The sequence below is a fragment of the Oncorhynchus masou genome, chromosome 13 (genome assembly GCF_036934945.1).
Source record: "Oncorhynchus masou masou isolate Uvic2021 chromosome 13, UVic_Omas_1.1, whole genome shotgun sequence".
Lineage (NCBI taxonomy): Eukaryota > Metazoa > Chordata > Actinopteri > Salmoniformes > Salmonidae > Oncorhynchus > Oncorhynchus masou.
The window spans coordinates 13,267,689-13,293,437 of NC_088224.1; the positions used below are offsets into that span (position 1 = coordinate 13,267,689).

The window sequence follows — 25,749 nt, forward strand, 5'->3', positions numbered from 1 at the left end:
TCTAGAATGAAGGATAGAACACACTGACTTCTAGAATGAAGGATAGAACACACTGACTTCTAGAATGAAGGATAGAACACACCGACTTCTAGAATGAAGGATAGAACACACTGACTTCTAGAATGAGGGGTAGAACACACTGACTTCCAGAATGAAGGATAGAACACACTGACTTCTAGAATGAAGGATAGAACACACTGACTTCTAGAATGAAGGATAGAACACACTGACTTCTAGAATGAAGGATAGAACACACTGACTTCTAGACAGAGGGGTAGAACACACTGACTTCCAGAATGAGGGGTATAACACACTGACTTCCAGAATGAAGGATAGAACACAGGGGACAAAGGCATTGAGGGGGACCTTACTGCTATACACTCCATCCATCCCTCCCTCCAGAGAGAGACAGACAGTGGCAGAAACATTAAATCTTATCACCCGTAATAACAGCCCATAAGAACCTAACGGTGATATTGATTGATAAAGGCTGGGTGGGTGCACCTGCAGTGATAGCAACACAACACTAGCAGACTGACACAGAGCGAGACATTTCCTGAGACAGATGAGTGTTTGCTTCTGAATGATAGCGAGAGGCTATTATGTCCTCTCTGAATGTCCCATTTGTCATGTTGAGCGCCGGCTCTATGTATTCTAACACCAATACAGACTTTGATTCTGCCACTGTAGATCATGAAAACAGATCCTGCTTCCTAAAGGTGTTCTTCCACACCAGACTGGATTCAGGACAGAAGCTCTTCTCATGCTCCATGACTAGCCCTTCAAACACTGACCGGTCACCTTCCATCAGTACCATTTTCCTCTCAGCTGGCACTCAGCAAAACCATGAGAGCAAAAAGAGGAAACCAGCACACTGCTCTTGCTAGTATCACTGCTCTCAAAAAGCTCTGATGAAGGCAGCGAGGCAAAATCACAAAACTTAATAAAAAGCAGTGGTACCAGCAAAGCAGTGATACCAGCAAAGCAGTGATACCAGCAAAGCAGTGATACTAGCAAAGCAGTGATACCAGCAAAGCAGTGGTACCAGCAAAGCAGTGGTACCAGCAAAGCAGTGGTACCAGCAAAGCAGTGGTACCAGCAAAGCAGTGGTACCAGCAAAGCAGTGATACCAGCGTGAGCAGTGATACCAGCAAAGCAGTGGTACCAACAAAGCAGTGATACCAGCAAGAGCAGTGGTACCAGCAAAGCAGTGATACTAACAAAGCAGTGAAACCAGCACAGCAGTAATACCAGCAAGAGCAGTGATACTAGCAAAGCAGTGATACCAGCAAGAGTAGTGATACTAGCAAAGCAGTGATACCAGCAAGAGCAGTGATACTAGCAAGAGCAGTGATACCAGCAAGAGCAGTGATAACAGCAAGAGCAGTGATACTAACAAAGCAGTGGTACTAACAGAGCAGTGATACTAACAGAGCAGTGATACTAGCAAAGCAGTGATACTAACAGAGCAGTGATACTAACAGAGCAGTGATACTAACAGAGCAGTGATACTAACAGAGCAGTGATACTAACAGAGCAGTGATACTAACAGAGCACTGATACAAGCAAAGCAGTGATACTAACAGAGCAGTGATACTAACAGCGCAGTGATACTAACAGCGCAGTGATACTAACAGCGCAGTGATACTAACAGAGCAGTGATACTAACAGAGCAGTGATACTAACAGAGCAGTGATACTAACAGAGCAGTGATACTAGCAAAGCAGTGATTCTAACAAAGCAGTGATACTAGCAAAGCAGTGATACTAGCAAAGCAGTGATACTAGCAAAGCAGTGATACCAGCAAAGCAGTGATACCAGCAAAGCAGTGATACTAGCAAAGCAGTGATACTAGCAAAGCAGTGATACCAGCAAAGCAGTGATTCTAACAAAGCAGTGATACTAGCAAAGCAGTGATACTAGCAAAGCAGTGATACTAGCAAAGCAGTGATACTAGCAAAGCAGTGATACCAGAAAAGCAGAGTGCAGGTTTCCTCTTTTTACTCTCATGTTATTCAACTGTTACCATGCACCTAAAACAAAGATAGCTCAGATGTGCAAGTGCCTTTCGAATTTTAAAACCACAAGAGTAAAACTCACAAGTGAGCCCAAATGTTTTTCACTGCTGTAAAAATGGCCTCTTTTTTCCCCTGTCTGGATGGGAGGGAGAGTCTCTTCCCCAGAGTGCCAGACACCAGGCAGAGCCCCCCTAGGCTCACTAACCCAGTTCACCTCTCTGCTTCTACAGCCCCGCGGGTGGCTACACACTGTGTGTTACGCCCTAATACCTCCCCCCTACTGCACCCATACACTCCCACACACACAGTAAAGGATTGGATCCCTCAGACACACACACACACAATTTGCACACATGGCTGCACAAACACATACACACACACACTGTTAGAAGTGCTATATGCCTGCGGTTACAGTGTTGTTGAATAAATAGGCTTAGCCAAGTATGCTTTGAAATAGTGTGGTCAATGGCCTGTTAGAAACCAGGCTGTCTCTCTGTTAATCAACTCCCATGGATAATGCTTTGGGGTGTGTGGGTTTTAGGGCTGCCAGAGTTCATCAGCTAACTCGTTTGCTTTTTGTAATTTTAGTGCACTTGTTTTTTTTGATAGCGATTAATCGCATTGTCTGAAACATTCACAATGCACTGAAAACATCCCAAATATATCATCTATACAGCAAAAAAACAACAATGTGATGTCAAATTTGACATTGAGGTTAAAGAAGGTGTGCTTTACTAATTCACAAGGTTACTTTCAACAAAATCAAGACATCAATATTCTTGTAAAGCTTTTTGTAGAACCAAAATCTTAAATTACTGCTCAAATGAAAGTAATTTCTGAATTTGTGATTAATCACACTTGATTATAATTATTTTTTTGTTTGTCTGTCTCACCTGCTGGTAGAAGTAGTTGAGTGTGGGTTTGTCTTCACTGAAGCGGTGCAGGAATCCCTTTGGAAGGTAGCGAATACGCAGCTCATATCTAGAGAGGAGGAATATGTCACTGTTTAGACAAAACACAGAAGCATGTAACACAGAAGGGACCAGGGGTTTTGTACTCTAAGCTCTTCTAGTCACAGAGCTACAGTAGACACCAGTCTTCTAGTCACAGAGTTACAGTAGACACCAGTCTTCTAGTCACAGAGCTACAGTAGACACCAGTCTTCTAGTCACAGAGTTACAGTAGACACCAGTCTTCTAGTCACAGAGTTACAGTAGACAACAGTCTTCTAGTCACAGAGTTACAGTAGACACCAGTCTTCTAGTCACAGTAGACACCAGTCTTCTAGTCACAGAGCTACAGTAGACACCAGTCTTCTAGTCACAGAGCTACAGTAGACACCAGTCTTCTAGTCACAGAGTTACAGTAGACACCAGTCTTCTAGTCACAGAGCTACAGTAGACACCAGTCTTCTAGTCACAGAGCTACAGTAGACACCAGTCTTCTAGTCACAGAGCTACAGTAGACACTAGTCTTCTAGTCAGAGTTACAGTAGACACCAGTCTTCTAGTCACAGAGCTACAGTAGACACCAGTCTTCTAGTCACAGAGCTACAGTAGACACCAGTCTTCTAGTCACAGAGCTACAGTAGACACTAGTCTTCTAGTCAGAGTTACAGTAGACACCAGTCTTCTAGTCACAGAGCTACAGTAGACACCAGTCTTCTAGTCACAGAGCTACAGTAGACACCAGTCTTCTAGTCACAGAGCTACAGTAGACACTAGTCTTCTAGTCAGAGTTACAGTAGACACCAGTCTTCTAGTCACAGAGCTACAGTAGACACCAGTCTTCTAGTCACAGAGCTACAGTAGACACTAGTCTTCTAGTCAGAGTTACAGTAGACACCAGTCTTCTAGTCACAGAGCTACAGTAGACACCAGTCTTCTAGTCACAGAGCTGGAACTCTATATACAGTTATCAAATCAAATGTTATATTCATTTGTATTTATTTGTCACATTCTTGGTAAACAACAAGTGTGGACTAACAGTGAAATGCTTATTTACAGACCCTTCCCAACAATGCAGAGTTAAAGAAAATAAAGAAATAATAGAAAAGTAAAACATGTAATAGTAAAAATAATAATAAATACACAATGAGTAACAATAACTTGGCTATATACATGGTACCAGTACCGAGTGGATGTGCAGGGGTACGAGGAAATTGAGGAAAAAGCTGCATGTACATCTAACTATAAAGGGACAGATAACAATCAGTAACATGTGATGAGTAAAAAAACAAACAAACAGTGCAAAAAGGGAAAAGGCAGACAGTTAATCAAATAGCTTCCCAGACTAACTATTTACAGTGCCCTGCAAAAGTAGTCAAATAAAGTCCACCTGTGTGAAATGTCAGTGTCACATGATCTCAGTATATATACATACACCTGTTCTGAAAGGTCTGCAACACCACCAAGCAAAGGGCACCACCAAGCAAGCAGCACCATGAAGAGCAAGGAGCTTTCCAAAAAGGTCAGGGACAAATTTGTGGAGAAGTACAGATCAGGGTTGGGTTATGAAAAAAGATACAAAACTTTGAACATCCTACGGAGCACCATTAAATCCATTATAAAAAATGGAAAGAAAATGCCACCCCAACAAACCTGCCAAGAGAGGGCTGCCCACCAAAACTCATGGACCAGGCAAGGAGGGTATTAATTAGAGAGGCAACAAAGAGACCGAAGATAAACCGGAAGGTGTTCACCAAAAGGCATGTGGGAGACTCCCCAAACATATGGAATAAGGTACTCCGTCCAAGGGTCCTTAGATTAGTGAAGAGCTTGGAGGGTTCTATGGTGTTGAATGCTGAGCTGTAGTCAATGACCAGCATTCTCACAGGGCGGCAGGTAGCCTAGCAGTTAGCGCATTGGGCCAGTAATCAAAAGGTCTCTGGTTCCACACCCGGAGGTGACTAGGTGAAAAATCTACCGTTGTGCCCTTGAGAAAGGCACTTAACACTAATTGCTCCTGTATAATAGCGTCTTCTAAATTAATAAAATGTAAATGTGTTCCTTTTGTCTAAGTGGGAAAGGGCAGTTTGGAGTGCAATAGAGATTGCATCTTCTGTGGATCTGTTGGGGCAGTATGTGAATTGGAGAGGGTCTAGGGTGTCTGGGATGATGGTGCTGATGTGAGCCATGACCAGCCTTTCAAAGTATTCCATGGCCACATGTCTGCCGAGGGGAGATGGTCATTCAGACAGGTTACCTTGGCGTTTTTTGTGGTGGTCCGCTTGAAACATGTAGGTATTACAGAGTGTGTTGGGGAGAGGTTGAAAAGGTCAGTGAAAACACTTGCCAGCTGGTAAGTGCATGCTCTTTGCACACGTCCTGTTAATTCGTCTAGACTTGCGGCCTTGTGAATGTTAAAAAGGTTTAAAGGTTTTACTCACACTGATAGCACAGTTGTTTACAACTGCAACCTGGCTAAGATAAAGCAAAGCAGTGTGACAAAAAACAACAGTGTTACACATGGAATAAACAAAAGTACAGTAAATAACAATAGAAAAATCTATATACAGTGTGTGCAAATGGAGTAAGGAGGTAAGGCAATAAATAGGCCAATAGTAGCGAAGTAATTACAATTTAGCAAATTAACACTGGAGTGATATATCTGCAGATGATGATGTACAAGTAGAAATACTGGTGTGCAAAGAGCAAAAAAATGTTTAAAATATATTGGGATGAGGTAGGTAGTTTGATGGGCTATTTACAGATGGGCTATGTACAGCTGCAGCAATCGGTGAGCTGCTCAGATAGCTGATGCTTAAAGTTAATGAGGGAGATATAAGTCTCCAACTTCAGCGTTTTTGCAATTCGTTCCAGTCACAGGCAGCGGAGAACTGGAAGGAAAGGCGGTCAAAAGAGGTGTTGGCTTTGGGGATGACCCGTGAGATATACCTGCTGGAGCGCGTGCTACGGGTGGGTGTTGCTATGGTGATCCGTGAGCTGAGATAAGGTGGAGCTTTACCTAGCAAAGATTTATAGATGACCTGGAGCCAGTGGGTTTGGCGATGAATATGTAGTAAGGACCAGCCAACGAGAGCATACAGGTCACAGTGGTGGTTAGTATATGGGACTTTGGTGACAAAACAGATGGCACTGTGATAGACTGCATCCAGTTTGCTGAGTAGAGTGTTGGAGGCTATTTTGTAAACAACATCGCCGGAGCAACATCATTGATATATACAGAGAAAACAGTGGGCCCGAGAATTGAACCCTGTGGTACCCCCATAGAGACTGCCAGAGGTCCGGACATCAGGCCCTCCGATTTGAATCACTTAACTCTATCTGAGAAGTAGTTGGTGAGCCAGACGAGGCAGTCATTTGAGAAACCAAGGCTGTTGAGCCAATAAGAATATGGTGATTGACAGAGTCAAAAGCATTGGCTAGATCGATGAAGGCGGCTGCACAGTACTGTCTTTTATCGATGGCGGTTATGATATCGTTCAGTATCTTGAGCGTGGCTCGGAAACTGGATTGCACAGCGGAGAAGGTACGGTGGGATTTGAAATGGTCAGTGATCTGTTTGTTAACTTGGCTCTTGAAGACTTTGGAAAGGCAGAGCAGGATGGATATAGGTCTGTAACAGTTTGGATCTAGAGTGACACCCCATTTCAAGAGGGGGATGACCGCGGCAGCTTTCCATTCTTTAAGAATCTCGGATGATACGAAAGAGAGGTTGAGCAGATTAGTAATAGGGGTTGCAACAATGGCGGTGGATAATTTTAGAAAGAGAGGGTCCAGATTGTCTAGCCCAGCTGATTTGTATGGGTCCAGATTTTGCAGCTCTTTCAGAACATCTGCTATCTGGATTTGGGTGAAGGAGAAGCTGGGGAGGCTTGGGCAAGTAGCTTCAGGGGTTGCAGAGCTGTTGGCTGGGGTTGCGGTAGCCAGGAGGAAAGCATGGCCAGCCGTAGAGAAATGCTTATTCAAATATTTTGATTTATCGGTGGTGACAGTGTTTCCTAGCCTAAGAGCAGTGGGCAGCTGGGAGGAAGTGATCTTATTCTCCATGGACAGTGTCACAGAACTTTCTGGAGTTCCAGCTGCAGGATGCACATTTCTGTTTGAAAAAGCTAGCCTTGGCTTTCCTAACTGACATAGTGTATTAGTTCCTGACTTCCCTGAAACGTTGCATATTGCGGGGATTATTCAATGTTAGTGCAGTACGGCACAGGATGTTTTTGTGCTGGCCGAGGGCAGTCAGGTCTGGAGTGAACCAAGGGCTATATCTGTTCTTAGTTCTTAGTTCATGCTTATTTAAGATGGTGAGTGTCTCTCTGCAATGACCTCCCAGCAATGATCTCCCTCCTGAACAGAACACTGGCTTTTATATAGCTTCAGAATGAATGAGTAATTGGAGACAGCTGCGTCTTGACGAGGGGGCGGGGTCAGCTCTCCAATTAGCCATGGAGTCGACCAATCAGCTGCTTGAGGGATTTCAGGAAGCCATTCCCTGAAATAAACACATGCAAATACACAAACTACAACACATAAACTGGGGAACGTAACAGTGAGGATATTACTTTAAAGAACAACCAGGCATCCTCTACTGATGGGATGAGGTTAATACCCTTCCAGGATACCCGGGCCAGGTCGATTAGGGAGTGCTTGACAGTGATGAGGGGTGGTCGGTTGACCGCGGACCCATAACAGAAGCATGAAATGAGGCAGTGATTGCTGAGATCCTGATTGAAAACAGCAGAGGTGTATTTGGAGGGCAAGTTGATCAGGATAATATCTATGAGGGTGCCCATGTTTACGGATTTAGGATTGTACCTGGTGGACTCCTTGATAATTTGTGTGAGATTGAGGGCATCTAGCTTAGAATGTAGGAAGGCCGGGGTGTTAAGCATATCCCAGTTTAGGTCACCTAGCAGAACGAACTCTGAAGATAGATGGGGGGCAGTCAATACACATATAGTGTCAAGGGCACAGCTGGGAGCTGAGGGGGGTCTATAACAGGTGGCAACAGTGAGAGACTTATTTCTGGAGAGATTAATTTTTTCCATTTGAAGCTTGAACTGTTTGAGCATAGACCTGGAAAGTATGAAAGAACTTTGCAGGCTAACTCCTCCCCCTTTGACAGTTGATGGAAAATGTTGTATTTGGGGGTGGAAATCTCAGAATTTTTGGTGGCCTTCCTAAGCCAGGATTCAGTCGCGGCAAGGACATCAGGGTTGGCGGAGTTTGCTAAAGCAGTGAGTGAAACAAACTTGAAACAAACAAGGCTTCTGATGTTAACATGCATGAAACCAAGGCTGGGGATACACAGGGCCTGCGTTAACCTCTACATCACCCGAGGAACAGAGGAGGAGTAGGATGAGGGTACGGCTAAAGGCTATCAGAACTGGTCATCTAGTGAGTTGGAGAATAAAAGGAGCAGGTTTCTGGGCGTGGTAGATCAGATTCAGGGCATAATGTACAGACAGGGGTATGGTAGGGTGCGGGTACAGTGGAGGTAAATCTAGGCATTGAGTGACGATGAGAGAGGTTGCATCTCTGGAGGCACTAGTTATGCTAGGTGAGGTCACCACAGTGCTAGCTAAGACAACAATGAGTTAGACTACAACAGCTAATCATCTAAGACAACAACAACAGGTAAAATGGCGAAGAATGGGCGGAGAGGGTCAGTTAACTACACACAGGGCCTGAGTTCGAGGCTGGGGCCGACAGATAAACAAAATAAACTAAAAGGAGTACTGTGATTAATGAACATTCCAGCAGGCATCAGCTATGTAGCCAGGTGATCATAGGGTCCAGTGAACAGCAATAGAAACAGGGAAGCCGCTAGGTAGTCGTTACTACGCTAACAAGCGGAAGACACGGCGTTCATAAAGATAGCAGGCCGGTGCTAGCAGTATCGTCTTCACCGGACGTCGGTGAGGGCACAACGGACAGAATTACGTCGGCAGACAAGTCGTGATGGATCTTCGGGGCTCCGTGTCGACAAAGGGTCCAGGCCAATTGGCAAAAGAGGTATTGTAGCTGGAGTAATTTTGTTTGCTAGCCAAGAGATGCGCCTGGCTCGAGGCTAACTGATGCTAGCTTCGGGGCAAGGGCGTTATCCACTATAGCCACTCGGTAGCAGCGAGTGTTGCTTGTTGCTTGCATTAAAGTGAGTATACAGTCGTGGCCAAAAGTTGAGAATTACACAAATATTAATTTTCACAAAGTCTGCTGCCTCAGTTTGTATGATGCCAATTTGCATATACTCCAGAATGTTATGAAGAGTGATCAGATGAATTGCAATTAATTGCAAAGTCCCTCTTTGCCATGCAAATGACCTGAATCCTAAAAAACCCCACTGCATTTCAGCCCTGCCACAAAAGGACCAGCTGACATCATGTCAGTGATTCTGTCGTTAACACAGGAGATCGCTGGAGATCGCTGGAGATCACTTTGTCATGCTGATTGAGTTTCGAATAACAGACTGGAAGCTTCAAAAGGAGGGTGGTGCTTGGAATCATTGTTCTTCCTCTGTCAACCATGGTTACCTTCAAGGAAACGCGTGCCGTCTTCATTGCTTTGTGCAAAAAGGGCTTCACAGGCAAGGATATTGCTGCCTGTAAGATTGCACCTAAATTAACCATTTATCGGATCATCAAGAACTTCAAGGAGCGTAGTTCAATTGTTGTGAAGAAGGCTTCAGGGCACCCAAGAAAGTCCAGCAAGCGCCAGGACCGTCTCCTAAAGTTCATTCAGCTGCGGGATTGGGGCACCACCAATACAGAGCTTGCTCAGGAATGGCAGCAGGCAGGTGTGAGTGCATCTGCACGCACAGTGAGGTGAAGACTTTTGGAGGATGGCCTGGTGTCAAGGAAGGCAGCAAAGAAGCCACTTCTCTCCAGGAAAAACATCAGCGACAGACTGATACTCTGCAAAAGGTACAGGGATTGGACTGCTGAGGACTGGGGTGAAGTCATTTTCTCTGATAAATCCCCTTTGATTGTTTGGGGGGTCCGGAAAAAAGCTTGTCCGGAGAAGACAAGGTGAGTGCTACCATCAGTCCTGTGTCATGCCAACAGTAAAGCATCCTGAGACCATTCATGTGTGGGGTTGCTTCTCAGCCAAGGGAGTGGGCTCACTCATTTTGCCTAAGAACACAGCCATGAATAAAGAATGATACCAACACATCCTCCGAGAACAACTTCTCCCAACAATCCAGGAACAGTTTGGTGACGAACAATGACTTTCTAGCACGATGGAGCACCTTGCCGCAAGGCAAACGTGATAGTAAGTGGCCCGGGGAACAAAACATCAGTATTTTGGGTCCATGGCCAGGAAACTCCCCAGACCTTAATCCCATTGAGAACTAGTGATCAATCCTCAAGAGGCGGGTGGACAAACAAAAAAAAAAAATTCTGACTAACTCCAAGCATTGATTATGCAAGAATGGGCTGCCATCAGTCAGGATGTGGCCCAGAAGTTAATTGACAGCATGCCAGGGCGGATTGCAGAGGTCTTGAAAAAGAAGGGTCCACACTGCAAATATCGACTCTTTGCATCAACTTCATGTAATTGTCAATAAAAGCCTTTGACACTTATTAAATGCTTGTAATTATATTTCAGTATTCCATAGTAACATCTGACAAAAATATCTAAAGACACTGAGGCAGCAGACTTTGTGAAAATTAATACTTGTGTCATTCTCAAAACTTTTGGCCACGACTGTAGACTGCATTTCACTCGTTTGGCATGATTGTGTGCGTCATTGGGCAGCTTGTGGTTGTGTTTCCATTTGTCATCCATGACAGTTTGCAAACTTCTTCCGACGAGCATCAGAGCCGGTGTTGTAGGATTTGATCTTGGTCCTGTATTGTCACTTTGCCTATTCGATGGTTTGTCAGAGAGTGTAGAGGGATTTCTTATAAGAGTCCGGGTTAGTGTCCCGCTCCTTGAAAGCGGCAGCTCTAGCCTTGAGCTCAGATTGGATGTGACCTGTAATCTATGGCTTCTGGTTGGGACACAGTGCCTTCAGAAAGTAGGCATACCCATTGACTTATTCCCCAAAAAACCATTACAGTCTGAATTCACAATTGATAATGTTTTTTTATATATATATATGTATATATTTTTATATAACTCATCTACACACAATGACAAAATTAAAACATGTTTCTAAATATTTTAGCAAATGTTTTGAAAATGAAATAGAGAAATCTAACACCCCTGAGTGAATACATCAGCTTTGGCAACAATTACTGTGAGTCTTTCTAGGTATGTCTGTAAGAGCTTTGCATACCTGGTTTGTGCAATATTTGCACATTATTATAACAATTCTTGCTGTCAAGTTGGTTGTTGATAATTTCTAGACAGACATTTTCAAATCTTGCCATAAATTTTTAAGCGATTTCAGATCAAATTAACTAAGGCACTCAGGAACATTCAATGTCGCCTTGGTAAGCAACTCCAGTGTATATTTGGCCTTGCTTTTTAGGTTAATATCCTGCTGAAAGGTGAATTTGTCTCCCAGTGTCTTTTGGAAAGCAGGATTTTCCTGTGCTTAGCTTTATTCAGTTTCTTTTTATCCTAAAAAACTTGAAAATATTAAGAGTGGTACTCAGTGATGTTTTGGGTTGGATTTTTGCCATTGGCCTCATGGTGAAATCCTTGATCCTTAATTACACATCCAATGTGTAATTAACTGCACCATGATCAAAGGGATATTCAATATCTGTTTGCTTTATTTTTTACGCCGTATACCAATAGGTGCCCTTCTTTGCGAGGCATTGGAAAACCTCCCTGGTCTTTGTGGTTGAATCAATTCACTGCTCAGCTGAGGGACCTTACAGATAATTGTGTGTGTGGGGTACAGAGATGAGGTAGTAATTAAAAAATGTTAAACACTACTATTGTACACAGAGTGAGTCCATGCAAGGTATTGTGTCACTTGTTAAGATTGTTATTTACTCCTGAACGTATTTAGCTTGTCATAACAAAGGGCTTGAATACTTATTGACTCAAGACATTTCAGTTTTTCATTTTTTTGTAAAATTCTCTTAAAACATAATTCTACTTTGACATTATGGGGTGTGTAGGCCAGTGACAAAATCTCAATTTTTTGGAAAAGGTCAAGGGGTATGAATACTTTGTTGTTTGGTTGTTGTTTGCTTATGGCCCTATACAGCTCGTTGAGTGCCGTCTTAGTGTCAGCATCGGTTTGTGGTGGTAAATAGACAGCTATGAATAGTGCAGTCTACAACTTATCATGACGTATTCTAACTCAGGAGAGCAGAACCTGTTTCTTCAGAACCTGCCACACCTGTTTCTTTTAACATTTTTTGATTGTACCTTTGTTTAACTAGGCAAGTCAATTAAGAACAAATTCTTATTTTCAATGACGGCCTAGGAACAGTTGGTTAACTGCCTTGTTCAGAGGCAGAATGACAGATTTTTACCTTGTCAGCTCAGGGATTCAATCTTGCAACCTTTCGGTTACTAGTCCAACACTCTAAACACTAGGCTACCTGCCGTCCATTTCAGGAGCGAGCATACAGTATATAGTTCAAGCTATAACAGCTCTAATGCAAACACTTCCTAGTTACTCAGTGACACACACACGAGGGGAAGGGTGAGGTTATTTGATCTGAAAAAGGAATAGTCAGAGGTGCACAGTGTGTGATCTAAAACGTCACTAAGAGATGAAAGCCTACAGTTCAGCTAATCAAAGGCAGACAGCATAACGAGACGAAAAGCAACAGAATGAGAAGAAATAAAAGAATACTCCCCTAGTTGTCTCCCCTGGTTGTCTCCACAGACAAGAGCAGGCATACTAATGACAACCATGTGTCTCTGCGCCTCGCTCTCTCTCAATTTCAATTAAATTCAAAGGGCTTTATTGGCATCTCTCTCACTCACTATTACAGTCAAACCATGCGTCTCTGAACATACCCTCTCCCTCTAGTCTCCCTTCTCTCTGTCTTTCTTTCTCTCACAACAACATGTTATCATCCGTGTTCCAACTGATCCCAGACCTGCATGCCACAGTGCCACACCATAACTCTTCTCCTTCTCGCTCTGATGGTTCCCCCCTTCCCCGATGCCACCTCCACCACCACCACCTGTCAATCACCTGGCAGTGGCGAACTGAGAGAATCGTTTATATTCTTTAATTGGCTGCTAGACACCTCTTTACCTTGTTCTATGAGATTAGACATCCACTCCCTGACAGAACTAATGGTCGCTCTGATCCCAACCTGTTCGCTCTGTTCGTACTAGGAGAACATTAATTTGACTTATGACCGGGAGATGGTAGGGAATCTTATCACACACACACACACACACACACACACACACACACACACACACACACACACACACACACACACACACACACACACACACACACACACACACACACACACACACACACACACACACACACACACACACACACACACACACACACACACACACACACACACGATGAGGCTCAGGATAGAGAAATTAGGAGCAAAATCAAAAGGCTGGTGCTTCGAGGAAAATAATAGAGAGCCTTGTAATGATCGGTTAATGCATAAACACAGCTTCATCTTGTTTCATCAAGGTCACTGTGGTTTAAAACTCTGAAAAATATGAAAAACTAACCTAGGTTGTGTTCACACGCCATAGCAATACGTTTTGCAACGAGAAATCAGCGTTCTTATTGGACAATTTCATGTTGTACCTTCCCTGTTTAAAAAAATCAAAAAATTCTCCCAACTGAATGCAACCCAGGTCCATCTTTCAGGTATAATTTCCTAACAGGTTATATCCAGGGGTCACATGTCCTTGCAGCTCAATACATCATAGTCCTATAGGTCCTGGTCAAAAGTAGTGCACTATATAGGGAATAGGTGTTGGTAAAAAGTAGTGCACTACAGTGGCTTGCGAAAGTATTCGGCCCCCTTGAACTTTGCGAACTTTTGCCACATTTCAGGCTTCAAACATAAAGATATAAAACTGTATTTTTTTGTGAAGAATCAACAACAAGTGGGACACAATCATGAAGTGGCACGCCCAATTTTTCAGTTTTTGATTTGTTAAAAAAGTTTGAAATATCCAATAAATGTCGTTCCACTTCATGATTGTGTCCCACTTGTTGTTGATTCTTCACAAAAAAAAATACAGTTTTATATCTTTATGTTTGAAGCCTGAAATGTGGTAAAAGGTCGCAAAGTTCAAGGGGGCCGAATACTTTCGCAAGGCACTGTATACAGGCAATAGGGTGTAGTTTGAGGTAACGAAACTGAAATGGAATCATAGTACTGAATCATAGCAGTACTGCCAGGCTTCTTACTATACGTTATTGTATTGAATCATAGCAGTACAGCCAGGCTTCTTACTATACGTTATTGTATTGAATCATAGCAGTACAGCCAGGCTTCTTACTATACGTTATTGTATTGAATCATAGCAGTACTGACAGGCTTCTTACTATACGTTATTGTATTGAATCATAGCAGTACAGCCAGGCTTCTTACTATACGTTATTGTATTGAATCATAGCAGTACAGCCAGGCTTCTTACTATACGTTATTGTATTGAATCATAGCAGTACTGACAGGCTTCTTACTATACGTTATTGTATTGAATCATAGCAGTACAGCCAGGCTTCTTACTATACGTTATTGTATTGAATCATAGCAGTACAGCCAGGCTTCTTACTATACGTTATTGTATTGAATCATAGCAGTACTGACAGGCTTCTTACTATACGTTATTGTATTGAATCATAGCAGTACTGCCAGGCTTCTTACTATACGTTATTGTATTGAATCATAGCAGTACAGCCAGGCTTCTTACTATACGTTATTGTATTGAATCATAGCAGTACTGACAGGCTTCTTACTATACGTTATTGTATTGAATCATAGCAGTACAGCCAGGCTTCTTAATCTACGTTATTGTATTGAATCATAGCAGTACTGACAGGCTTCTTACTATACGTTTTTGTATTGAATCATAGCAGTACAGCCAGGCTTCTTAATCTACGTTATTGTATTGAATCATAGCAGTACTGACAGGCTTCTTACTCTACGTTATTGTATTGAATCATAGCAGTACTGACAGGCTTCTTACTATACGTTATTGTATTGAATCATAGCAGTACTGACAGGCTTCTTACTATACATTGTTGTATTGAATCATAACAGTACTGACATGCTTCTTACTATACGTTATTGTATTGAATCATAGCAGTACTGACAGGCTTCTTACTATACATTGTTGTATTGAATCATAACAGTACTGCCAGGCTTCTTACTATATGTTATTGTATTGAATCATAGCAGTACTGACAGGCTTCTTACTATATGTTATTGTATTGAATCATAACAGTACTGACAGGCTTCTTACTATACGTTATTGTATTGAATCATAGCAGTACTGACAGGCTTCTTACTATACATTGTTGTATTGAATCATAACAGTACTGACATGCTTCTTACTATATGTTGTCTTGAATCATAACAGTACTGCCAGGCTTCTTACTATATGTTATTGTATTGAATCATAACAGTACTGACAGGCTTCTTACTATATGTTGTCTTGAATCATAACAGTACTGACAAGCTTCTTACTGTAAGTTATTGTATTGCCATTATTGTCTCCTCATGTGATGATGGCTGTAATCGGCAACACTGACAAATGGCACTAGGGACTTCAGTGTCAATTTATGAGATCAGCTCTACTCCCCCTCCCCTGAAAGCAAATGATCAATGTGACAACACACACAAACACACACATAACAACACACAGTCACACAGACACAGTCAGTCAGACAGAGAATAACTAAAGTTATCTTGAGTCAGTATGTGTGATCGTGAGACAGCAGTGGCGTATGGGTCGCTGCGTGTCCAGCCCCTATACCCTTTCCCAACCACTGAGGAGTTAGTGTCACTACTATGTATAGTCAAATTAAATCTAATCAAATTGTATTGGTCACATACATATATTTATCAGATGTTATTGGTCACATACACTTATTTATCAGATGTTATTGGTCACATACACATATTTAGTAGATGTTATTGCGGGTGTATTCGATATGCTTGTGTTCCTAGCTCCAACAGCACAGTAGTATCTAACAATTCACAACAATACACAAACCTAAAAGTAAAAGTAAACATATAAATATTAGGACGAGCAATGTCTGAGTGGCATTGACTAAATACAATAGAACACAGTATATACATATGAAATGAGTAGAGGTATGTAAACATTATTAAACTGACTAGTGTTCCATTATTAAAGTGACTAGTGTTCCATTATTAAAGTGGCCAGTGATTCCATGTCTATGTACAGTATATTGGGCAGCAGCCTCTAAGGTGCAGGGTAGAGTAACCGGGTGGTAGCCGGCTAGTGACGGCTATTTAACAGTCTGATGGCCTTGAGATAGAAGCTGTTTTTCAGTCACTCGGTCCCAGCTTTGATGCACCTGTACTGACCTCGTCTTCTGGATGATAGTGGGGTGAACAGGCCATGGCTCGAATGGTTGATGTCCTTGATGATCTTTTTGGCCTTCCTGTGGCATCGGGTGCTGTAGGTGTCCTGGAGAACAGGCAGTGTGCCCCCGGTGATGTGTTGGGCAGACCGCACCACCCTCTGGAGAGCCCTGCAGTTGTGGGCGGTGCAGTTGCCGTACCAGACGGTGATACAGCCCGACAGGATGCTCTCAATTGTGCATCTGTAAAAGTTTGAGGGTCTTAGGTGATAAGCCACATTTCTTCAGCCTCCTGAGGTTGAAGAGGCACTGTTGTGCCTTCTTCACCACACTGTCTGTGTGGGTGGACCATTTCAGATTCTCAGTGATGTGTACGCAGAGGAACTTGAAGCTTTCCACCTTCTCCACTGCGGTCCCGTTGATGTGGATAGGGGCGTGCTCCCTCTGCTGTTTCCTGAAGTCCACGATCAGTTCTTTCGTTTTGATGACGTTGAGGTTATTTTCCTGGCACCACTCCACCAGGGCCCTCACCTCCTCCCTGTAGACTGTCTCGTCATTGTTGGTAATCAGACCTCCGACTGTTGTGTTGTCTGCAAACTTGATGATTGAGTTGGAGGCGTGCATGGCCACGCAGTCATGGGTGAACAGGAAGTACAGGAGGGGGCTGAGCATGAACCCTTATGGGTTCCCTATGTTGAGGATCAGCGAAGTGAAGGTGTTGTTTCCTACCTTCACCACATGGGGGCGTCCCGTCAGGAAGTGTCATTAGTGTTGGTGAAGTAAATATGATGAATATTATTAAGGTTCTGGTCTTCTGAGACAGAAACGGTTATATAACAAATCAAATAACTATACAATTAAGTCCGAAATTTAAATAAAAATGTTATAAAAACAAATAATAATAACAACACAAAAAACAAGTCATCCTGTTTGTCATGTTTGGTTGTTTCAAGACTAATGAGTCTTATGTCCAGGCAATATTACTTACAAGGAGCATTTCCCATCTTTTTTCCACATACATCTGTCTGCGGTTTTATTTTATAGGTAATCTTTACCATTAAATACCTTTCTTTTACTCCACAAGTCCACTATTCTACGGTAGGAATGTCCTTATTTTGCCAATGTGCTGTAATTCATTTCTTTGCTGCAGACAAAAGTATATTTAACAGGTAGGCATTTTGAAACCGCTCAGGAATTACTCCAAGTATAGCATTCTCTGTGTTCTTTGACAGGGACCATTTAAATATATTGTTTAAAAATGCAAAAACATCATCCCATAATTTAATTAATCTAGGACAAGACCAGAAAATATCTAGGTCATTTGCAAATAATTCCCCACATTTTCTCCAGCTGGTTGTTCCTGGTCTTATCGTCACCATGTTGTCTGGAGTTAGAAAGTACGTCCGGGTGATTTAACAGTCTGAGCATTTCTACAGATTGCCTCCAGAGTTTCATTTTCAATATTCTCCACAAATTCAGACTCCCACCTGCACTTAGTATGCCGAGTTTTGCTCTGTGTCATGACAGCAATAGATTGGTATAGTTTTGTTATTGTTTTACGACTAGTTGTCCCTTTCTGGATATTCATTACATATTTTTCGATGGGAGGGGGCTCACCCTCCATTTTTACACAGTTGGGGTGTTTCAGTAAAAAGTCTCAGCTGTAAATAACGGAAGAAATCTGACTTTGGCAAATGAAAGTCTGAACTTAGTTCACCGAATGATTTAACTTGGTTGTTCTTTAAAGACTTGGTGTACATGTTGCAACCTTTGGAAACCCGGATCTAGTGATAATGGGATTGTCTGATTAGACCACAGGTTCTTACTATCACACTGTAATACTGATCCACACACACACACACACACACACACACACACACACACACACACACACACCTACTGTTCAGCACCGAGCTCCACCAACACCAAAACACAGACATCAAAGTTCAAACCAACCCCATGACTTACAACACCTTTAGACAAGTCCACAATAGGCCTGTCATTCATACAGGTGGTGGACGGAAAAGAAAGACATCTGCATTGGGTTAACCACAGGCTAATATGAGGATGACATCATCCTCCTGACATGCCAGCTTCCTGGGTGAGCTAAAGGCCCTCTGGAACGAACACACACACACACACACAGGGCCCTCAGGGTTAGATTTTATTTCCTTTTGAGAAAGATGTGTGTCACTGATGATCACAGAAAGACAGTGTTTCAACATCCCTCACTCCGAGGGCAGGAACATTCATGACTAAACCAACCGTGGGGGCATCATGCAGTGTAATTAGGGGGAACTCTCTGTCTGTCTAACTCGACTATAACCAGTTAACACTGTTTGAGGTTCCGCAAATCTCACACACATGGACATAAAACCCAGATGCGCGACAAGCACACACACACTTAATAAAGAATAAATAAAGGGTTTATGTCCCCCGTTGAACAGGTGTGCGCTGTTCTGTGCTGGGCTGTGAGAAGAGCTGTTCTGTGTTGTGAGAAGAGCTGTTCTGTGTTGGGCTGTAAGAAGAGCTGTTCTGTATTGTGAGAAGTGCTGTTCTGTGTTGTGAGAAGTGCTGTTCTGTGTTGTGAGAAGTGCTGTAATGTGTTGTGAGAAGTGCTGTTCTGTTTTGGGAGAAGAGCTGTTCTGTGTTGTGAGAAGTGCTGTTCTGTGTTGGGAGAAGAGCTGTTCTGTGTTGGGAGAAGTGCTGTTCTTTGTTGGGCTGTGAGAAGAGCTGTTCTGTGTTGTGAGAAGAGCTGTTCTGTGTTGGGCTGTGAGAAGTGCTGTTATGGGCTGTGAGAAGTGCTGTTATGGGCTGGGAGAAGAGCTGTTCTGTGCTGTGAGAAGAGCTGTTGTGAGAAGTGCTGTTCTGTGCTGTGAGAAGAGCTGTTCTGTGTTGTAAGAAGAGCTGTTCTGTGTTGGGAGAAAAGCTGTTCTGTGTTGTGAGAAGTGCTGTTCTGTGTTGGGCTGTGAGAAGAACTGTTCTGTGTTGGGAGAAGTGCTGTTCTGTGTTGGGCTGTGAGAAGGGCTGTTCTGTGTTGTGAGAAGGGCTGTTCTGTGTTGTGAGAAGCGCTGTTCTGTGTTGTGAGAAGCGCTGTTCTGTGTTGTGAGAAGCGCTGTTCTGTGTTGGGAGAAGCGCTGTTCTGTGTTGGGAGAAGCGCTGTTCTGTGTTGTGAGAAGCGCTGTTCTGTGTTGGGAGAAGTGCTGTTCTGTGTTGGGAGAAGTGCTGTTCTGTGTTGGGAGAAGTGCTGTTCTGTGTTGGGAGAAGCGCTGTTCTGTGTTGTGAGAAGCGCTGTTCTGTGTTGGGAGAAGCGCTGTTCTGTGTTGGGAGAAGCGCTGTTCTGTGTTGGGAGAAGTGCTGTTCTGTGTTGGGAGAAGTGCTGTTCTGTGTTGTGAGAAGAGCTGTTCTGTGTTGTGAGAAGTGCTGTTCTGTGTTGGGCTGTGAGAAGAGCTGTTCTGTGTTGTGAGAAGAGTTGTTCTGTGCACAGAGCTGAACACTGCAGTCCAGTGGAGTGAGGTAATTTAAGATTTCCACTCTAAGTAGAGTCAACAAACTCTTGAGCCATTTCTATGCAGCAAGAGAGTTTGCCCATGCGTGCGCGTGCACACACACAGCTCCTCAGTATGTTTATTGTGGAACAGTAAAGGAGGGAGGGAAGAGGGGGAGGGCGATTGAAGGAGGGAGACTAAACTCTTGTTGCTTCCCATTTCTCCCTAAGTTCTATCACAAACTACAGAGAGCGAGAGAGAGAAATACAGAAAGAAATAACTCTGGGATATGATATCACATCACGATAGAAAACTCACAACAAGGTATCCTAGTCAGTGGCACTGGTCCAATCATAATGGGTGAGTAAAGCCAGACAGTCCTTTGTGAACAGATTTAAGTCAGGGTAGTTACCTACCCAGAGCCATGTAAGAGAGAGATGACGCACACTCAGGTTGTGTCCCAAATGGCAGTCTTTTTCCTATTTGGGCTATGGTCTAAAGTAGTGCACTGTGTTGGGAATAGTGTGCCGTTTGGGACGCAGACACAGACTCAAAGACAGCCAGAAAAGCTACCTCAGACTCCCATTCTTAGGATTGAAGTGCGGAGATTCGAGGAGGAACATTTGACAGTAACTTAGGCTGGACTGTGAAATGCCTCAAGTGATGATCCAAGTCAGGATCGAAACTTAAGATGTTTATAATGTTCAACGAAATGGGGCCATTCTGAATGCAAAACAGCGTACTACAGTATGCAAGCTGTAGAGGTTCTTGAGTGGCTTATACTGAAGCCATGTTGAATTCTGTGTTCAGAACATATTTCATGTGACGTTTACAGATTGATCACACAGACAATGTGTTGGTTTCATCTTAAAGGGAGAATGAATGACCACATAACTCCACTTGACATTGAAAACCTAAATTGTTTGTGCCTACCAAGGCATTCAATTGAAGCGGTGAAAAACAAACACACACATTAAAAGGTGTTGCAGTGGCACCAACTGCTGCGTATCTCCATGACAACAAGGGCAGACAGATGTGTTTTCATTGTCTAAGGGCCTTTGGTTTACACACACACACACACACACACACACACACACACACACACACACACACACACTCTGCTTACCTCCACTCCTCCAGGGAACGGTTCTGCTCGTACTTCTCCCTCACATGGGACACACCCATATCAGGGTGGAGCCAGTGGACCTGGCCGGACTGGGAGTGGCTGAGACGCAGGCCAAAGCACGCCACGCATTTCACCTTGTGGATGTCCAAAATCTTCTGGATGATCCCCTGCAGAGACGGACCACAGGAGAGTTGAGTTAAGAGAAAGTAGTCAAGCCATGGTATGGCTTGCCCTCCAAATACACCTCTGCTGTTTTCAACCAGGACGCTCCCTAAAACACTCCTGCGAGCAGGCCTTTCTAATTGACCTGGCCCATGTATCCTGGTAGGATATTGACCTCATCCCGTCAGTAGAGGATGCCTGGTTGTTCTTTAAAAGTGCTTTCCTAACCATCTTAAATAAGCATGACCCTACTGCAATGGCTTCGAAAAGTCCCCGCAATATGCAACTTTTCAGGGAAATTAGGAACCAATACACACAGTCAGTTAGGAAAGCAAAGGCTAGCTTTTTCGAACAGAAAAAGCACTAATTCCAAAAGTCTTCGAAAGCCAAGTGAACAAACAGATCACCGACCATTCTCCACTATGCAATCTGGTTTCCGAGCTGGTCATGGGTGCATCTAGCCACGCTCAAGGTACTAAACGATATCATAACCGCCATCTATAAAAGACAGTACTGTGCAGCCGTCTTCATCGACCGAGCAAAGGCTTTCGACTGTCAATTACCTTATTCTTATCGGCAGACACAACAGCCTTGGTTTCTCAAATGACTGCCTTGCCTGGTTCACTAACTACTCAGACAGAGTTCAGTGTGTCAAATCGGAGGGCCTGTTGTCCAGACCTCTGTCAGTCTCTATGGGGGTGCAACAGAGTTCAATTCTTGGGCCGACTATTTTCTCTGGAAACATCAATGATGTCGCTCTTGCAGCTGGTGATTCTTTGATCCACCTCTATGCAGATGACACCATTCTGTATTCTTCTGGCCCTTCTTTGGACACTGTGTTTACAAACCTCCAAACGAGCTTCAACGCCATACAACACTAATTCCGTGGCCTCCAACTGCTCTTAAATGCATGTTCTTCAACCATTCGCTGCCCGCCCAACGCATAGTCAAGCCATTGTACGGTAGGGCAACACAGGAGAGTTGAGTTAAGAGACCATAGTCAAGACATTGTACGGTAGGGCAACACAGGAGAGTTGGGTTAAGAGACCGTAGAAAATGTCTTACAGAAATGACGTAAAGGCAAAGATGTTGAATGCAAAAAAAGTACACACAATTTAAGACACTGAATAGAACATTTTCTGGAGACAGACAACAAAACACAGTAAACACATATAGATAACAGACATAGAATCCCTTCTACTGAGAGGTGAAGAGAAGACAGGCTCTTACAACCGTTCTGTGTGAGTGATGTTATCTTATGCCATGGCAGTGACTGCCTAGTGGCAGTGGCCCGTCTGCCTAGTGGCAGTGGCCCGTCTGCCTAGTGGCAGTGGCCCGTCTGCCTAGTGGCAGTGGCCCGTCTGCCTCGTGGCAGTGGCCCGTCTGCCTCGTGGCAGTGGCCCGTCTGCCTAGTGGCAGTGACTGCCTAGTGACAGTGGCCCGTCTGCCTAGTGACAGTGGCCCGTCTGCCTAGTGACAGTGGCCCGTCTGCCTAGTGACAGTGGCCCGTCTGCCTAGTGACAGTGGCCCGTCTGCCTAGTGACAGTGGCCCGTCTGCCTAGTGACAGTGGCCCGTCTGCCTAGTGGCAGTGGCCCGTCTGCCTAGTGGCAGTGGCCCGTCTGCCTAGTGACAGTGGCCCGTCTGCCTCGTGGCAGTGGCCCGTCTGCCTAGTGGCAGTGACTGCCTAGTGACAGTGGCCCGTCTGCCTAGTGACAGTGGCCCGTCTGCCTAGTGGCAGTGACTGCCTAGTGACAGTGGCCCGTCTGCCTAGTGACAGTGGCCCGTCTGCCTCGTGGCAGTGGCCCGTCTGCCTAGTGGCAGTGGCCCGTCTGCCTAGTGGCAGTGGCCCGTCTGCCTCGTGGCAGTGGCCCGTCTGCCTCGTGGCAGTGGCCCGTCTGCCTCGTGGCAGTGGCCCGTCTGCCTCGTGGCAGTGGCCCGTCTGCCTAGTGGCAGTGGCCCGTCTGCCTAGTGGCAGTGGCCCGTCTGCCTAGTGGCAGTGGCCCGTCTGCCTAGTGGCAGTGGCCCGTCTGCCTAGTGGCAGTGGCCCGTCTGCCTAGTGGCAGTGGCCCGTCTGCCTAGTGGCAGTGGCCCGTCTGCCTAGTGGCAGTGGCCCGTCTGCCTAGTGGCAGTGGCCCGTCTGCCTAGTGGCAGTGGCCCGTCTGCCTAGTGGCAGTGGCCCGTCTGCCTAGTGGCAGTGGCCCGTCTGCCTAGTGACAGTGGCCCGTCTGCCTAGTGACTGACAGTGGCCCGTCTGCCTAGTGACAGTGGCCCGTCTGCCTAGTGACAGTGGCCCGTCTGCCTAGTGACAGTGGCCCGTCTGCCTAGTGACAGTGGCCCGTCTGCCTAGTGGCAGTGGCCCGTCTGCCTAGTGACAGTGGCCCGTCTGCCTAGTGACTGACAGTGGCCCGTCTGCCTAGTGACAGTGGCCCGTCTGCCTAGTGACAGTGGCCCGTCTGCCTAGTGACAGTGGCCCGTCTGCCTAGTGGCAGTGGCCCGTCTGCCTAGTGACTGACAGTGGCCCGTCTGCCTAGTGACAGTGGCCCGTCTGCCTAGTGACAGTGGCCCGTCTGCCTAGTGACAGTGGCCCGTCTGCCTAGTGACAGTGGCCCGTCTGCCTAGTGACAGTGGCCCGTCTGCCTAGTGACAGTGGCCCGTCTGCCTAGTGACAGTGGCCCGTCTGCCTAGTGGCAGTGGCCCGTCTGCCTAGTGACAGTGGCCCGTCTGCCTAGTGACAGTGGCCCGTCTGCCTAGTGACAGTGGCCCGTCTGCCTAGTGACAGTGGCCCGTCTGCCTAGTGACAGTGGCCCGTCTGCCTAGTGACAGTGGCCCGTCTGCCTAGTGACAGTGGCCCGTCTGCCTAGTGACTGACAGTGGCCCGTCTGCCTAGTGACAGTGGCCCGTCTGCCTAGTGACAGTGGCCCGTCTGCCTAGTGACTGACAGTGGCCCGTCTGCCTAGTGACAGTGCCCGTCTGCCTAGTGACAGTGGCCCGTCTGCCTAGTGACAGTGGCCCGTCTGCCTAGTGGCAGTGGCCCGTCTGCCTAGTGACAGTGGCCCGTCTGCCTAGTGACAGTGGCCCGTCTGCCTAGTGACAGTGGCCCGTCTGCCTAGTGACAGTGGCCCGTCTGCCTAGTGACAGTGGCCCGTCTGCCTAGTGACAGTGGCCCGTCTGCCTAGTGACAGTGGCCCGTCTGCCTAGTGACTGACAGTGGCCCGTCTGCCTAGTGACAGTGGCCCGTCTGCCTAGTGACAGTGGCCCGTCTGCCTAGTGACTGACAGTGGCCCGTCTGCCTAGTGACAGTGGCCCGTCTGCCTAGTGACAGTGGCCCGTCTGCCTAGTGACAGTGGGGTAGCCTGTCTGAGCGGATTAGTGGGGTGTGTGCAGCTTTGGCAGAGTGGCCAAGGAGGGCACCAACCATTACCCCCCCATCTGATCAGCTCCACAGGAACAATGTGACACTCAAATGGCCACTCAGTCAGAACCTCCACGTCTCTCTCTGTGACATCGTCTCAGTGTCTGTCCAGTTTAACATCAAACCCCCAGACCTGACCAGACGGACCACTCACGACGATCCGAACATAAAATGCCAACTAGAGTCTCAATAGACTAGCTTATGACTGTAAAGTCAATGACTGGCCATATGGACCACTCACATGCCGGTCATAAAATGCTGTAAGCGAGCAAAACTAGGGCTCCATGTTAAGTCTATGGCTGGCTGACAAGGAGACATTCTGGCATGGCTGGTTTGGGATCATGAGCGGCTGTATGAATGCATAGTACTACACACAGGCAGTACAAATGTGAGACTCCATCCCAAACACTTAAAAGCCATTGAATATTTATGAAGATTGTATTTTGAGGGGAGATAGAAAGCCAGGCCGTTTAAACGGTGCCCCAGTTGCAGCCTGATGGCCAGTGGAAACAGTGTGGAGGATAACAGGGTCTGATCACTGCCCCAGGGGAGAGAAGGAGGGGAGAGAGGAGAAGGAGGAAGAGGATAGGAGGAAGAGAGGAGAAACATTCCAATTGGGAGAGTGAATTCCAAGCCTGTGTTTGGTAATGTGATGTCCAACTTAGGCAGGTCTCTATGCTGCTCTGGCCTTGGGGACTGACTATCTGCGTCTGTAATGGGAATGTCTCCCGAAGACTGTCCACGGCAAGACAGTGTTGTGGAATAGGACGAGAGGAACTGGGCTCTTTAGAAGGTAGAAAAAGTGAAACAAGAATACATTTTGATTGGTAGTCCCAGTAACAATGCACTAGGGACCAGGAGAACACGGAGTAAAGATATTCGATGAAACCGTACAGGACCTTTACTTTAGGCTGTCGGTCTGTATCTACTACAGTAACAATGCCTTCGTGTGAATCGATGTCTGTACCTAGTTATTTTCTCTTACAGTGAGGGAAAAATATTCCTGCAGAGATGAGACGAGCTGAAAAACTCTCCTTGGGAGTCCAATGGCAGGTGGTGTTAAAGAAATGCAATAGGATCATGTAAAACTGCACTAACAGAAGATTATTTAGCCAGCT

General features: G+C 45.3%; 1 protein-coding gene across 11 annotated transcripts in view; it reads right to left on the reverse strand.

Annotated features, from left to right (window-relative positions):
- LOC135551751 (focal adhesion kinase 1-like) overlaps nt 1–25,749 on the reverse strand; it is a 242,328-nt gene that overhangs the window by 90,111 nt on the left and 126,468 nt on the right. For 10 of the 11 annotated variants that reach the window (XM_064982961.1, XM_064982959.1, XM_064982957.1 and 7 more), the window contains 2 exons: nt 21,057–21,223; nt 2,912–2,999 (listed from right to left, as the gene is read on the reverse strand). In XM_064982961.1, coding sequence (XP_064839033.1) covers nt 2,912–2,999; nt 21,057–21,223 — 255 coding nt within the window. The remainder of the gene's footprint in view (nt 1–2,911; nt 3,000–21,056; nt 21,224–25,749) is intronic. The other variant, XM_064982962.1, reaches the window with a different exon arrangement.